A 15,159-nucleotide genomic window follows, 5' to 3' on the forward strand; every position below is an offset into this window, starting at 1 on the left:
TGACAATTTTACTGAGGCCCGGGGGGGGGGGGTAGTCTTTTGCCGAGGGACGTCACCGTCGCTGCCTGAGCCCCTGCTCCACTTGCTTTCCCGCCGCCCGCTGGGGGGCGCTGCAAGTAGCAGCTGCACAGTGCCACACCAAGGGGGAGCCCCAGCCATGGCAGCCGCTGGAGAGCACCAAAGATGAGCCGGCAGCAGAGTGGCAGGGCAGTCCCTGAGGCAGCAGCTGGGGAGCTGGAGGAGGAGGAGGAGCCGTGGCCTGGTACCAACTGGTCCATGGACCGGTACCGGTCCCTGAACCGGGGGTTGGGGACACTGATGTAGAGAGTCTCACATGCTTTACAATCAGCTGATAAGATTTTCCTTACCATATCATCCATTTCTTCTTCTTTGCTGTAGCGAGCGTAATCTTTCCTCAACGTCCTCATTAAAATCATAGACACTAAGCCCACCAGGAAGATCACCATCATGAAGGAATTGAAGATAGAAAACCAGTGAATCTAGGATTAAAACATGGTATTGAATTTGTCAATATGTTTGCTTTTCACTCAAACAGCAAAACATGCCGACAAACATAGCAGGCTAAATATCTCTTGCATGGGCACACACCTCTTGGGATTTCTTGTGAGGAGATGAAGACTTCATTGTAATGAAGGGCTCAAATCTTTTAGAGGCAAATTTTAAACTCCAAAGCAAACAACTGTGAACTGTGTTGTACCATGGTCAGCCTTGCTAGATAAAACTGTGCCCTCTTAATGGCACTGATTCTTCCCAAAAGTATAATTTAATCAATTTAACAAATGTAACAAAACAAGCAACAATTTATCATTTCTCTAAGACGGTTTCCACACTAGCAATAAAGTCCGGATTCACATTTTTAAGGGGCTGATTTTTCCATCTGTTTCCGCACTAAAATCTGGCTTTCCAGGCACAGCCCCGAATTGCCCTCTGACTGACCGTGCATTTTGGAAATTCCCAGTTATAGCAATTTCATCAGTCAAGGCAGAGTGTAATTTGGGGCTGCCCAATGTGGAAATGCGTACATTTAGGTTTCTCCTCTGCAGCCATCCTTTTGAGCCGTTGCCGCCCACCTTCTCCCTGCCAGGGTGCAGGGACCTTGGCAGCGGCCCATAGCACAGGGACACAGGAAAGCTCACCACTCTCCCTCCTTCACCACCTTCAGCACCTGCCTCCTGGTGTGTGGGGGTTGTATCTATTGGGCTGAATCCACTCAGGAGCATGCTTTCATGCCCCCAGCAGCAGCCTCTTCCCACTTTCGCTGTTTCTAAGTATTAAAAAAATGTTTTGTGCATTGTAACATGATAATCTAGGTTTTTTAAAAAATACCATTCAGTATCTCTGTGGGGGAAGGGGGGAGGCAACTGAGAGCACAGAATGCTGGAAGGAAGGGGTGCAATTAAAAGAAAGGTGCAGGCAGGCACCATTTTGTAAAAAAACAAAACAAAAACCCTTTTTGGAAAAGGGGAAGGGAGCAAAACATCATGGGAGGTTGCTTCCTTCCAACTCTCAGTGTAGAAACCTATCCCAAATTTCAGCCTGGGAAATGAGGAGAAGAAAGTCCAAGTGTGGAATGCAAATGTCAACATGCAGCATCCCATCAGAATCCAAAGCAAGGCTAAAAAAAGATAGTCTCTTAATGCGGAAACAATATCTGTCTCTAAAACAGATTTAATTTTCTCCAATAGATGCTCATAAACCAAATTCCCCCTTCTACTCCTTTGATACCATCATCCTTAAATGCCTCATTGGTTTGTTATTAATCCGTTTTTTTGTTAGATACATTCATTTTCAAATGCAATAAATTCAACATAAAGCATTTTGTCTTTTTCTACACAATACATAATTCCTTCATTGCTTAACCTATCTGGAACAAATCTTAGGTCCCAATATTTTTGCCAGGTAAACAAAGACAGATCTCGGAAAATTTGAATTTCATCATGATTTATTTGTAGAGGTTTGTTTCTGGTGGCATGCAATATCCTATTTCTGAACATTTGCAAAAGTGGCAATAATTTCTCTAAAGACTATAAAGCTGCTGGGCTACGTATGAATTAATTCCATACGTTTTATGAATTCTGCAAACGTCTAAGTTAAACTTTCTATTTTTGTGTTCTAATTCTTATCATACAAATAATTTACACTTCCATCATTTTTATACTTCTTTCATTTGTTTTACAATATTTATATGATTTATTCATTCTTGTGTGTATCTCATCTCCTTTAGCTCTTGAAAATGCTGCCTAGTCCTTTCTATCTTTTGGTCTCTTAGCTGGAACATATTTTCTAATGCACGTATCTTCTTTTCAAGTTCTTGTTTCAACACTTACAGATTTTGAGTTGCCTTTTCTTCAAATGACCTAAGTGCCTGTTGGAAAACATGTTTGACAACCTCTCAAGTAACCTGAACAGAAAATTCCATCCTACCTGATTCTGTGCCTCCCTATTTTCACCCTCTTTTTGACATGCTATAATTGTGTCCTCAGTAGGCAATCTAAATTACTATATAGCAAAACACAGTAGCATAGATACAGCATGAAGTACCGGAACAAATATAACACATTAAGACACTAAGCACATCTAGCAATAAAAACTGAAAAACAGGCACTAAATTAGTAGATCAAATTTCCCATGCCAAAATTCCAGCAGCTAATCAACAATCTGCTAAATCACTAAACCAGGGGTAGTCAAACTGCGGCCCGCCAGATGTCCATGAACTACAATTCCCAGGAGCCCCTGCCAGCGAATGCTGGAGGGCCGGAATTTGACTACCCCTGCCCTAAACCATATAAATCTCTCAAAGCCAATAACTGCAAGTCCAGGATGGCAACAACATCCAAAACAGCAAAGTCAAGTTCTAACGGCAGTGGGAATGGCCAAAGCAATGCCCGAAACACCAGTGGAGGGTCCCAGAAGGACAATGACAAACCTGAAAACAATTTAAAAATCTATATGCAGATATGCAGATCCTCAGTCACAAACTAACTATTCTATTCAAAATGCTTACTGTATGCCAATGGGTTCTTGATCAGTTCATGCCTGAGGGTCCTACCAGAGGGTAACTACCTTTCTGGTTGCATACCCACAGCATACCTCTGACCCTTTCCCCCCACCCTGGGTTGGTGTGGATTCACTTGTCCAACCCCTTCAATTCCCCTCCTGCTCCGTGGATGATAGGGTCCTCTGCATGCAGGAAAACGGGGTAAGGTGGGGGTGTTGAAGACCCAGCTCATCTTCAGCTGTGTGATCAGTCACCACCACTTCTCCCACTGCCACCTCTCTTGGTTTTTCCCTATTCAGCAATATTTGTTTTGAGATATGGTGATCAGAACTGCACATAGTATTCCAAGTGAGGTCATACAAGGGCTTTATAACATTTGCCATTGTATTCTCTATTCCTTCTCTATAGCCCACTACAAAGAATTGGCTTTTTTCAACGCTGTCAACTTTTTCATTAAGTTATTCACAATAACCCCAATATTCCTTTCAATCTTGGTCTCAGCCCGTTCAGAATTCACCCACTTATATTTAAAATTAAGATGTTTTTGTTCCAATATGCATGACTGCAGACTTGCCAACCTTGGACTTCATCTGCCACATTGTTACCCACCCATCCAATTTGGACAGATCTTTTCTATAGCTCTTCTCATTTCACTCTAGTTGAAGCCTGAAAATGCAGTATCCAGCAATCAATAATACACTCATCTTCAAGCTTCAGTGATGTATGTAAACTTTAAATGTAACTAAATTCAGAAAAAAAATACCCTGTGTTGAAAGAAAGATGGGTCAAGGTACTTGTCAAATCTATCTTCAAACTTCACATCTGATTTTTTCCATTTCACCTGGAGGGGAGAGAGAATTATACTTTAAAAATTAGAGTATTTGGTTGTAAATCCTCAGGGTCCCGCTGTAACATCCAACAGGCAAAGAAGTAAAACCAGTCTAAAATATATACACTCCAAGCCTCATTCTATATGCATCATCTAGGTCAAGGGCTACCACAGTCTCTTTGTGGCATCAGCCCTGTGCTTTAAAAATCTTCATGACTGACAGAAATACAACAGGCATCATTTTTTTCGTGACTTTGGCCCCTTTCTCTAGAACTCTGAGAGGCAACCATCTCAAGGACAGTGATTACCAAGGGCTACAAGACGTGGACTGGCCAGCAGAATTCCCTCTATTTTTTTCATGATCATCTTAGGAAGAAAGCAGCCAAGAACCATGAAACGGAAGAAATCTAGAGCAGTGGTCCCCAACCTTTTTATCACCGGGGACCACTCAACGCCTTTTACTGAGGCCCGGTGTGTGTGTGGGGGGGGGTATTTTACTCCTCTACTCTCAACCATTGCCTTAGCGCTCTCTGATAGCTATGGTAATGTTTAAACATCCCTTCAAAATAAGATACAGACACGCCACAACAATGAAGTGTGTTGTAAAGGGCTGGGGGGGATGAAGTAAAGGGCCAGGGAGGGGGGAGAAGGCATCCTTCGGGGCCCACCTCCAATTAGTCGAAGGACCACATGTGGTTCGCAGCCCACAGGTTGGGGATCACTAATCTAGAGGACCCTGGGCCATCAACACCAGACAAAAACTGTGCCAGGGGCAACTTGCCCAGTGATGGTAATACTACAAGAAAAGCCACGCCTGGTGAGATATTTCATAGAATCACAGAGTTGGAAGTGACCTCCTGGGTCATCTAGTCCAACACCCTGAACTATGCAGGACACTCACAACCCTATCGCTCATCCACTGTAACCTGCCACCCTCTTGAATCTTCACAGAATCAGCCCCTCTGTCAGATGGCTATCTAGCCTCTGTTTAAAAATTTCCAAAGATGGAGAACTCACCACCTCCCGAGGAAGCCTGCTCTGAATCATAGAATCATAGAGCTGGAAGGGGCCATACAGGCCATCTAGTCCAACCCCCTGCTCAACACAGGATCAGCCCTAAGCATCCTGATGTCAAGAACTTCTTCCTGATGTTTAGATGGAATTTCTTTTGAATTAATTTCATCCCATTGGTTCTGGTCCGTCCCTCTGGGGCAAGAGAGGACAACTCTGCTCCATCCTCTACATGGCAGCCTTTTAAATACTTGAAGATGGTTATCAGATCCCCTCTCAGTTGTCTCCTCTTCAGGCTAAACAGACCAAGCTCCCCCAGCCTTTCTTCATACATCTTGGTCTCCAAACCCCTCACCATCTTTGTTGCCCTCCTCTGGACAAGCTCCAGTTTGTCTACATCCCTCTGCACCTGGGGTGCCCAAATTTTTTTGGTCTTGTTAATGTTATTTCTTTGTTTTTCTAGATACAACTCAGCTGGCTCTCAATGACAAGGACAGAATGAAACTAACCTCAATCCATTGAAGAAGCTGCCCACTTATTTATTTATGCCCACTTTTGCCAAAATAACTTGAAGTTACATTTAAATTTAAATTACTTACCGAATAAGACATTTGGATTTTGGTGTTAGGGACCAGTTTAACTTTTCCTTCACTCGTCAGATTCACATCCACAATTCTATTTCCATTATAACCTATTTCAAGTTTTTTGTAGGTCCAGAGATAGTAATCTTCTCCGTTCTCATCTGCCTCTCCCACAATACCTTGTGGCAAGATCGAAAGGGAGAAATTAATATGTGCAACTTAAGTGTATTTGTTGCCTAGCCTGGCCATCCAGGTGATCAGTGATGTCCCCAGCTGTGGTAAGAACAGAACTAGAAGTATAACACTGTATTTCAAACATGGGTGCAGAAATCTGCCCTAAAGTAATTAAAATTCTCAACAACTAAGTAAGTAAGTAAAATTTTATTTATATCCCATGCTTCCCTGAAGGCTCTAGGGGGTAAACAATCCTATAAATAAAAAAAAATAGGCCTCCCAAATTTTAACCTATATTATCACACAGCAGGTCTGACTTGGATAAGATTGGATTAAACATCCAATGAAAAGAATCTTGAAATTAGAAAAATCTGAACTGACATGTCTACATAACCTGTTACGGTCTAGGGCTAATAAATCGGAATCCAGATTATACCAGGTATGGAGAAACAGTTTAATGAAGATATGGAAGAAATACAGTAAAAGGATCAACCCCAGAATTTCACCACTGTTTATTTATTTGGATTTTTGGATTATAAATCATCTCTGAAATGACTAAAAGTTATAAAAATATTGATTTATTGTGCATCTAAGATATGATTAAAGATGGGAAAATTAAAAATGGGGAACAACTGTCACCAGAAGGTACAGATTGGTTTACTTATATGCAATTAAGCTCAAGCTCAAAAGAAGATTTGAATGAGTCTGCAGAGTCGCACAGAAGAAATCCACATGGCTCAGCTGTTCTTCCCTCCAGCAGTGAGGCCGGCCAGAGCCGTATTTTTAGTGAGAAGGGGCTTTTCTGTCAGCTTCCCCCCCCCAAGGAAAGCACAAGTGCCCCCACAGACTCCCCTGCGTTGCTCTCGGAAATGCCTCCCTCCCCTTGGTCAGGGGCTGTCAGAGGCTCCTTCCCAGCAGGCCTGAAGGGAGGGGGGAGGGGGACACTCATCAGCTGGCTGAGGCAAAGTGAGGGAAGCTGTTGGATGGGCCAGGCCTGCGCAGCCCTTCCTGCCTGGGGGGCTGATCTTTATACTCTGCAGATGAGCTTTAATTCCAGGAGCTCTGCAGGCCCCACCTGGAGGTTGGCTACCCCTGGGTTGGAAATATTCCTGGAGGTTTGGGGGTGGGACATTGTACAAAATGGTACAGTGTCTCAGAGTCCGCCTTCAGAGTAGCCATTTTTGCCTGCAGAGCTGATCATTATTATTTTAATCTAGAGCAGTGGTTCTCAACCTTCCTAATGCTGCCGCCTTTTAATACAGTTCCTCATGTTGGGGTGACCCCCAACCATAAAATTATTCTCAGATGCCAGCCTCCAGGTGGGGCCTGGGGATCCCCTGGAATCACAGCTCCTCTGCAGGCCACAGAGAGCAGTTCTGCTCTCTCTCCTCCACCTCACTCACAGGGTGTCTGTTATGGGGAGAGGAAGGGAAGGCGATTGGAAACTGCTTTGAGACCCCTGAGGCCTGCTGGGTGACTGCAGCCCATTCCCAGTTCTCTCAGACCTCTCACAGCATCACATCCCTCACAGAGTGTCTATTGTAGGGAGAGGAAGGGAAAAGGTGTTTGTTAACTGCTTTGAGACTCCTTTGGGTAGTAAACAGCAGGGTACAAAAATCCAGCTTTTCTTCTTCTAAGGACAACAGTGAAAGAAGCATGTGGGCACATAACATTTTATCAACAGTAAAAAAAAAGGAGACAGAAGGAGTAGGGTAGACACCCCATGTATAAGGGCAGGGGGACATTTCAGTGTCTGTGGCCTAATTCACACAAGAAGGGAAATGACATTAAACGCAGGGACGTAGAGAGGGAGGTGTCAAACACCACACCCAAATTTCTAGCTGTGTATGTGACCAATGGCTGCTCCCCTATTTTACCCCCTCTCAGAGAGTTTGTAACCAAAAATTCCTCCAAACAATATATTAACAATTAAATTAAACAAAAGATATAAAATTAAGTTAACTTTATTTCATTTATTATTAAATTTACAGGCCACCCTTAAATTAAGGGCCCATCCCTCCAATCTCCCTCCTACTGAAGGGCCTCTCAAGGGATAGTTATTAGGCCTGTAGTTTCATGGAGTAGATGGGATGGGTGACAGAAATCTGACGGCTGTAATAAACCACCCACAGTCTGAGCGTGGCCGATCACAAGCTGGGCCGTATATTGGAAGCCCATGGTAGGCCAATGCTGTAAGGGGAGCCTCTGGTCATGATGGCAATGGTCTGCAACTCAGTGGGCTGTGATGAAAAAGCCAGTGCCCCTGAGATGGCAAAGCGGGCAGTTGCAGACTCAGCCAAATGTGGGCCAGTGGCTTTGTGCCTTAGGTTAGGTTGGCAACAACTGCAAACCAGTAAATAAAACTGCCTCAAAGAAGAAGAGGAGCTGGTTCTTATATGCTGCTTTTCCTTACCCAAAGGAGTCTCAAAGCGGCTTACAGTCGCCTTCCCATTCCTCTCCCCACAACAGACACCCTGTGAGGAAGGTGAGGCTGAGAGAGAAGAAGAGTTAGTTCTTATATGCTGCTTTTCCCTATCCAAAGGAGGCTCAAAGCAGCTTCCAATTGCCTTCCCTTTCTTCTCCCCATAACAGACACCCTGATATTCCTGCTCAGTCAGAACAGCTTTATCAGTGGTGTGGCGAGCCCAAGGTCACTCAGCTGGTTGCATGAGAGGAAGTGCAGAATTAGCTCGACAGATTAGAAGTCCGTGCTCCTAACCGCTACAAAAGAACTCTTCCTTTTCTACTAATTCTGAGGAAGGACAAGAACTGTTTGGGACAGTGGAGCATTTTTCTGACGACGGAGAGGTCGATGCAGATTCCTCATCTACGGTTTCACCAAGACAGTGGCTCAGCCTATGGTGCCATGCGTCTTTGGTTGGTCTGCCAGCTCCAGTAATTTCTGCAGAAGTGAAATCTGGCCATGGTAAATCATGCCCTGATCAGATTTTGGGTTTTGTTGTTGTTAGGTGCGAAGTCATGTCCAACCCATTGCAACTCCATGGACAGTGATCCTCCAGGCCTTCCTGTCCAGGTTTTGGTTAATATGCTACATATGGAGTACCTCACAGATACTACATGTAGACTACATGGTGCAAATGGATCGGCAAGACTTAACGGGGGTAGGCCGCATTTTTCAGGCACCTGGTAAAAGCTTCTCCGTTCACCCAGGCATTATGCTCAGTATATGGCTCTTCCCTTTACCATTACAGCGGTATTTATTTTGCTCATACACTGGAGTTTTATAGGTTTTCATCAGCTTTACTGAATTATCCCCTGCTTTTAAACGGCCGTTTTATTGTTGTTTACATTGTTTTACTGCCACCAAATGTGCACTGATTTATGGTTTAATTTTGTATACTGCCTTAAGGACAGTGCAGCCCATAACTTAACTAAATAAATCAGCTTATTTATTTATTTATTTAGATTTCTATACTGCCCATTTCTTTGCAGCTCTGGGCGGTTTACACTGAACATTATATAATACAAATTACATGGAATGATATATAGTAACAACAATATGTAACATCAACTTTCAAATAAGGCATCAAAACATTGCAGAACCACATTAATATATAAATAACAATTAACAGTAACATTGGGGGTTGGTTCTTTCAGTCATGGGTTGGTTTTTTCAGTCTGGGGGTTCAGCAGCTGTTCTATGTCAGTCGGCCTCAAGCGAATGCCTGGTGGAGGAGCTCCCTCTTACAGGCCCTGCAGAACTGTCGAAGTTTGGGCAGGGCTCTGATCTTCTCAGGGAGCTCGTTCCACCAGGTGGGGGCCAGGACCGAGAAGGCTCTGGCCCTTGTTGAGGACCGACATGCTTCTCTGGGGCCAGGGATCCGCAGCCAGTTGGACGTGGCGGAGCATAGGACTCTTTTGGGGGTATAGGCAGGGAGGCAGTCTCTCAGAGACACTGGGCCCAAACCACGTACGGCCTTAAAGGTGATTACCAGAACCTTAAGCTTGATCCGGAATTCAACTGGGAGCCAGCCAAGTTGTTGGAGTACCGGCCAGATGTGGGATCTCCACGATGTTTTAGTGAGAAATCTGACCGCAGCATTCTGCACCAGTTGTAGTTTTTGGATCAAGGATAAGGGTAGGCCTGTGTAGAGTGAGTTGCAGAAGTCCAGCCTAGAGGTGACCGTTGCGTGGATCACTGTGGCTAGGTGCTCTGGGTCCAGGTAGGGTGCTAAGTAGCTTGGCTTGGCGGAGGTGGTAGAATGCCAACCACGCTACCTTTGTGACCTGGGCCTCCATTGTAAGGGAAGCATCCAGGGTGACGCCCAGGTTCCTGGCGGAGTGCGTTCGTAAGAGCTGTACACCGTCCAGGGTGGGCAGATGCGCTTCCTCCCATGGTCCCTTCCTACCCAACCATAGGACCTCCGTCTTTACAGGGCTGAGCTTCAGGCGACTCTGCTTGATCCATTTTGTCACTACTTCCAGACATCTGGCTAAGGGTTCTGGGGGAGAGTCAGGGCGGTCATCCATCAGGAGGAAGAGCTGGGTGTCATCCACATATTGGTGACAACCCAGCCCAAACCTCTGCACCAGCTGAGCCAGAGGGCACATAAAGATGTTGAATAAAATAGGAGAGAGGACTGCTCCTTGTGGGACTCCACATGTGAGCTGAGGTTGTTTAGATGCTCTCTCTCCTATCACTATCCTCTGTCTGCGGCCCCGGAGGAAGGAATTCAGCCATTTGAGGGCCATTCTCCATATTCCGGTGTCGGCTAGGCGGTGAGCTAGGAGCTCGTAATCTACTATGTCAAACACTGCTGATATGTCCAATAGTATGAGCAGCGCTGCCCCGCCCCGGTCTAGCTGGTGTCGGAGGTCGTCCATCAGGGTGACTAGCGCTGTCTCCACCCCATGGCCAGGCTGGAAGCCCGATTGAAATGGGTCAAGGGCTGAAGTTTCCTCCAGGAATGCTGATATTTGGTCCGCAGCAGCCCTTTCAATTAACTTCCCCAGAAACGCTAAGTGTGAAACAGGGCGATAGTTGTCAGGCTCCTGTGTGGCCAAGGATGTTTTTTTTGAGTTTTTTGCTGCTTCTTTTAAACCCTCCGGGAATTCTCCTGTTGAGAGGGAGAGGTTAATTATTTCCCGGAGAGGGGCTCCGATTCTTCTGTCTGTTGTTTTTAGGAGCCATGATGGGCATGGGTCTAGTGGGCAAGTGGTTGGCCTTGTTGCTGCATCCTGTCCACTTCAGTTTGTGAGAGTCGTCTGAAGTGACTCATTGTCCTCTCCAAAGACGGCCAAGGGGCCTCTAGTTCACTTTCTGTGTCTAAAGCTGAAGGAGGGTCACAGCAAAGCCTCGAGATTTTGTCTGTGAAGTGACTCGCAAATGCCTCACAGCTAACGTCCAATTGGCTATTATTTTGGAGCCCTTCATCAAGGGCGGTGAGAGATCGGACTATCCTAAATAATTGTGCGTGAGTGCGCAGATGCGACGCTAGTCGAGTAAACGTTCCGTTTCACTAACTTCACCGCCATCTATAAGATGCTCTCGATTCTTCGTCACGAGTCTTCCTCCAAACTCGCTCTAGCCGTCTCAGTTCCGTTTTCATCTGGCAGAGCTCCTCCTTATACCATGGAGCCCGCTTGAGACGGGGTCGGAGAGGGCTTTTGGGAGCTATCTCATCAATGGCTGCCAGCATTCTGTCATGCCAGTCGCTGACCAGTCCATCTAGAGAAGTGCCGGGAGGCATTGGGTCCCACAGAGTAGCGGTCCCCAACCTTTGGGGTGGGGAAGAGCCAGTGGCCTGGGCACCGTGCATGCGCGTTAGCGCCGCTGGTGGCAAAAACGCACATGCGTGGAGCTGCAGCACATGAGCGTTTTCACCACCAGAGGGCGCTAACATGCATGCGCGGCAGCTCTGACTTAATATAGCAGTAACCAATGCAAGTGGACCTTAGAATCGCAGCAACTGCTATTTAACCATAGATTCAAGTGGGTAGCTGTGTTGGTCTGAAGCAGCACAATAAAACAAAATCGGAGTCCAGTGGCACCTTTAAGACCAACAAAGATTTATTCAAGGCGTGAGCTTTCGAGTGCTTGCACTCGAAAGCTCAAGCCTTGAATAAATCTTTGTTGGTCTTAAAGGCGCCACTGGACACTGATTTTGTTTTGTTGCACTATTTAATGGCTACATATCAAGAAGACTTCTACCAAAAGCAGGAGCAACATGCTATGGAATCTTCACCATAACATTTGATCCTGAATTGTTTGATTTTCGTGTCCAGGTGCAACCTACACATCTGCGTATCTTTCTCTTCACACTTCAAGAGGCTCAAGCCAAGTTCCCACGGCTGCTTTGTTAGCAAAGCACGAGGCAGGGTGCAAGATCAGCTGCAGGGGAAGGCAGAAAGTTGAAGCAGCGAGGTGCAGAAAAGGTGCAGCAGACCACAGAGCAGGATGGGCTCCGGTTTTGTATGATTATAAAGGAAATATTTCTTACCCCATATTGGCAAGTCATCTATGTACATCTGGTACCAGTAGTGATTTTTGATGGCATATACAAATGCATCTCTTGTTGGTTTATCCAACTCTTTTTCACAGTAGGTGCTCTGCATCACATCCTCTGTGGAAATGAACAGAGTGTGTTAGCACAATATTCACGTAACAAGACATATCTGACCCCCACTAGGCACATCCGACCGTGGCAGTATGGAGATTCACCACTGAAATATGGCCCTTGCCTGTTTCCGTGTAAAACCTGCTGATCTTTGAAGGTGCTCTGTTTCTACCAACAACACTTCAAAAATCCATGGACGGGACTCAAAAGCTCCAGCTCATTTCGTTTTAAACAACTTCGGTTTTGATTGTGAATGACCATGACAACACAACCTCCCATCAGTACAACTACACAGCCCCTTAGTTCTTAGACGTTTGATCAGATATAGAACAGAAAAATATGGAAGAGAAACATGGGAGGGGAGTCTCCTCTAGTGCCAAGGGCCGTGACGGCAGATTCTCTGTTCCATAAGCTGCCTTATCCATAATCAGATCCTTTGTCCATCAAGGTCACCATGGTCTACTCAGACCAACAGTTGTTCTCTTTCATAATACCTCCTAGCTAATCCTTCTGACCAGAAATGCCAGGGAAATGGGACCAGGACTGTTGGTATGCAACACAGATGCTCTACTGCGAAGCCATGGCCGTGCCCCATTTAACAAAAAAGTTCTGAGATAAATACAGAAATGTACCAATTTATTTCTCATCTAAGATCTCATATGCCACTGAGAAATTCCAGGTCTTCCATTTCCTGAGTCTAGGTTCCACACTGCCTTGCTTCTTTGTATGTACAAGGGGGACAAACTGCGACAGGTTTCTTATAGATATCCATTTGCTGCTATAGTTAGTAGACAAGGTTGCCTTGTCAGAGCAGGAATAGGAGCCTATTTGCTCTAGAACAGCCCTTTTCAACCCTCTGATTGTGGAGGAGCCCCTTAAATATTTTTTAGGCTTTGCGGATCCCCGGAACCAGGCTGGAAGTGGTCAGGTGATCACCTTCCTGCCCTGCCTGAGGAGGACTGAGGGTGGGGAGAGGAAGGAAGCAGTTTGAGGCAGGAGTGCGTGTCCAGGCTTCACCCCCATTCCCAGACATGACAACCATGTGAGAATGCCACCCCCAAGGCCAGTGCAGGTGTCCAGTTTCCTGCTTTCCTGGGAATGCCAGCAATAGCTTGTGGCCAAGGATATGGGGGGGGGAGGCTGGGGAGACTCTGAGAAGCTCCCATGGAGCCCTGGTTGGGAATCCCAGCTCTAGAATGGGGGGGGGGGGCTGACATCACGTTCCCTCTGCAAAACCAAAGCCAAAAAAAGAACACCACCAACCTTAACAGGTAGGAAGTTGAGCTGTGCAATCAAATAATGTAAAACTTGTTGATTATTTATTATAGTGCACAATTAAAAACAAAGTAAAAACTTCATAAAAACCCTACAGGGTCTTCCTCAGTGGTGAGGAAGAATATGTGAAAAAGCTTTTTCTTCTGATGCACATGAGATGCATTCTCAGCACAGAATTATATAATGGCGAAGAGTGGTCACCCCAGGCACATACCATAGGAGGTGGTCTCCAAAAAGGATAACATTTACATATATGGGTTGGAGCCATAATTTACCAGTCATATTTGGATGATTTACATATTAGACTCTCCTTTTTTAATCATGCTCATTCTGATATTTTTCAATATTTATCTTCCAGGATCCCATTCAACCACTCAGCTACACTTCATAAAGTGTTGAATATAGGTATTTTACATAGAGTGTATCATCACAGTTCTGACCACTGAGGAAGACCCAGTAGGGTCGAAACGCGTTTGGTCTTATGTGCTGTTAGTTCTCTATAGTTTTTATGAAGTTTTTATTTTGTTTTTAATTGTGCACTATAATAAATAATCAACAAGTTTTACATTATTTGATTGTACAGCTCAACCTCTGAGTTCCATCAGGTTCCCTGTGGCCATTTTTGTGGCCTGGAACAGTAAGAATGTGTGAAGAAATGACACCATGAAGGCATTGTGAGAAAGACAGAAGGGAATGTCACTCACAGATACAGAACAATATATTAAGGCAGAAACACGGCATAATTATGCGAAACTTGAAAGGTGAGTGGATGGAAATGAGAAGCCAGTGTAGGACATTTTGCTTATATGTTTGTTTGTTTATTATATTTCTATACCACCCGCCCATGAGGCTCAAAGAGGTTTACATAAAACGTGGAGGGTATACATTGAGCCATGGTACAATAATAACAATAATCATAACACTACAAAAATGGAGTCTAGTGGCACCTTTAAGACCAACAAAGATTGATTCAAGGTGCGAGCTTTCATGTGCAGGCACACTTCCTCAGTTTTTGGGTCTGAGGAAATGTTCCTGCATATGAAAGCTCACACCTTGAATCAATCTTTGTTGGACTTAAAGGTGCTATTGGACTCTATTTTTGTTGTGGTACTTCAGACCAACACGGCAACCCATTTGAAATAATCATAACAGTGGGCTCCAAGTTAACAGCAGGTTTACAACATTTTATAACACAATGATCATTTTTATAACTTCTAACATCTAACAAAAACCCATAGGGAGGTCAGTTTGGATTCATATTGTTGTGGGATGTCTGGGGGACCAGCAGATGTTGTTTGGTTGGTCGGGGGGGGGGCAGTGGATACTGTTTGGTCAGTCTGCCTCAACCAAATGTCTGGTGGAGGAGCTCCCTTTTAAAGGCCCTACAGAATTGTGGGAGTTCAGGAAGGACTCTGGTTGAGGTCCGCCTTTAGCTTGCAAAAACTGTACTGCTATTTCCTTTACTGAAATTGGATGTATTCATTTTTAAGCCTGCTGTACCTTTCCTGTGCAAACGGAATTTTTCTCCAATTGTAATCTGCTATGAGCTTTAAGAAAGAGCAGGATATAAAGAGGGGTGGCCTAAGAACTACATAACAGGAGAGGATCATATTTTGGCAGCAAAATTTTGGGTCAAGGCAAAAGGGGTGAAATATGACAAGTCCACAGAGAATATATTTATGGCAGTCAAGG

At 45.0% G+C, this 15,159-nt stretch overlaps 1 protein-coding gene across 1 annotated transcript in view; it reads right to left on the minus strand.

Annotated features, from left to right (window-relative positions):
* Positions 1-15,159, minus strand: part of TM9SF3 (transmembrane 9 superfamily member 3) — a 46,104-nt gene that overhangs the window by 16,997 nt on the left and 13,948 nt on the right. The window contains exons 3-6 of the mRNA XM_077346047.1: positions 12,076-12,198; positions 5,459-5,619; positions 3,783-3,860; positions 369-500 (exon numbers count right to left, since the gene is read on the minus strand). Coding sequence (XP_077202162.1) covers positions 369-500; positions 3,783-3,860; positions 5,459-5,619; positions 12,076-12,198 — 494 coding nt within the window. The remainder of the gene's footprint in view (positions 1-368; positions 501-3,782; positions 3,861-5,458; positions 5,620-12,075; positions 12,199-15,159) is intronic.

Source organism: Paroedura picta, chromosome 7, assembly GCF_049243985.1.
Source record: "Paroedura picta isolate Pp20150507F chromosome 7, Ppicta_v3.0, whole genome shotgun sequence".
Classification (NCBI taxonomy): Eukaryota; Metazoa; Chordata; class Lepidosauria; order Squamata; family Gekkonidae; genus Paroedura; species Paroedura picta.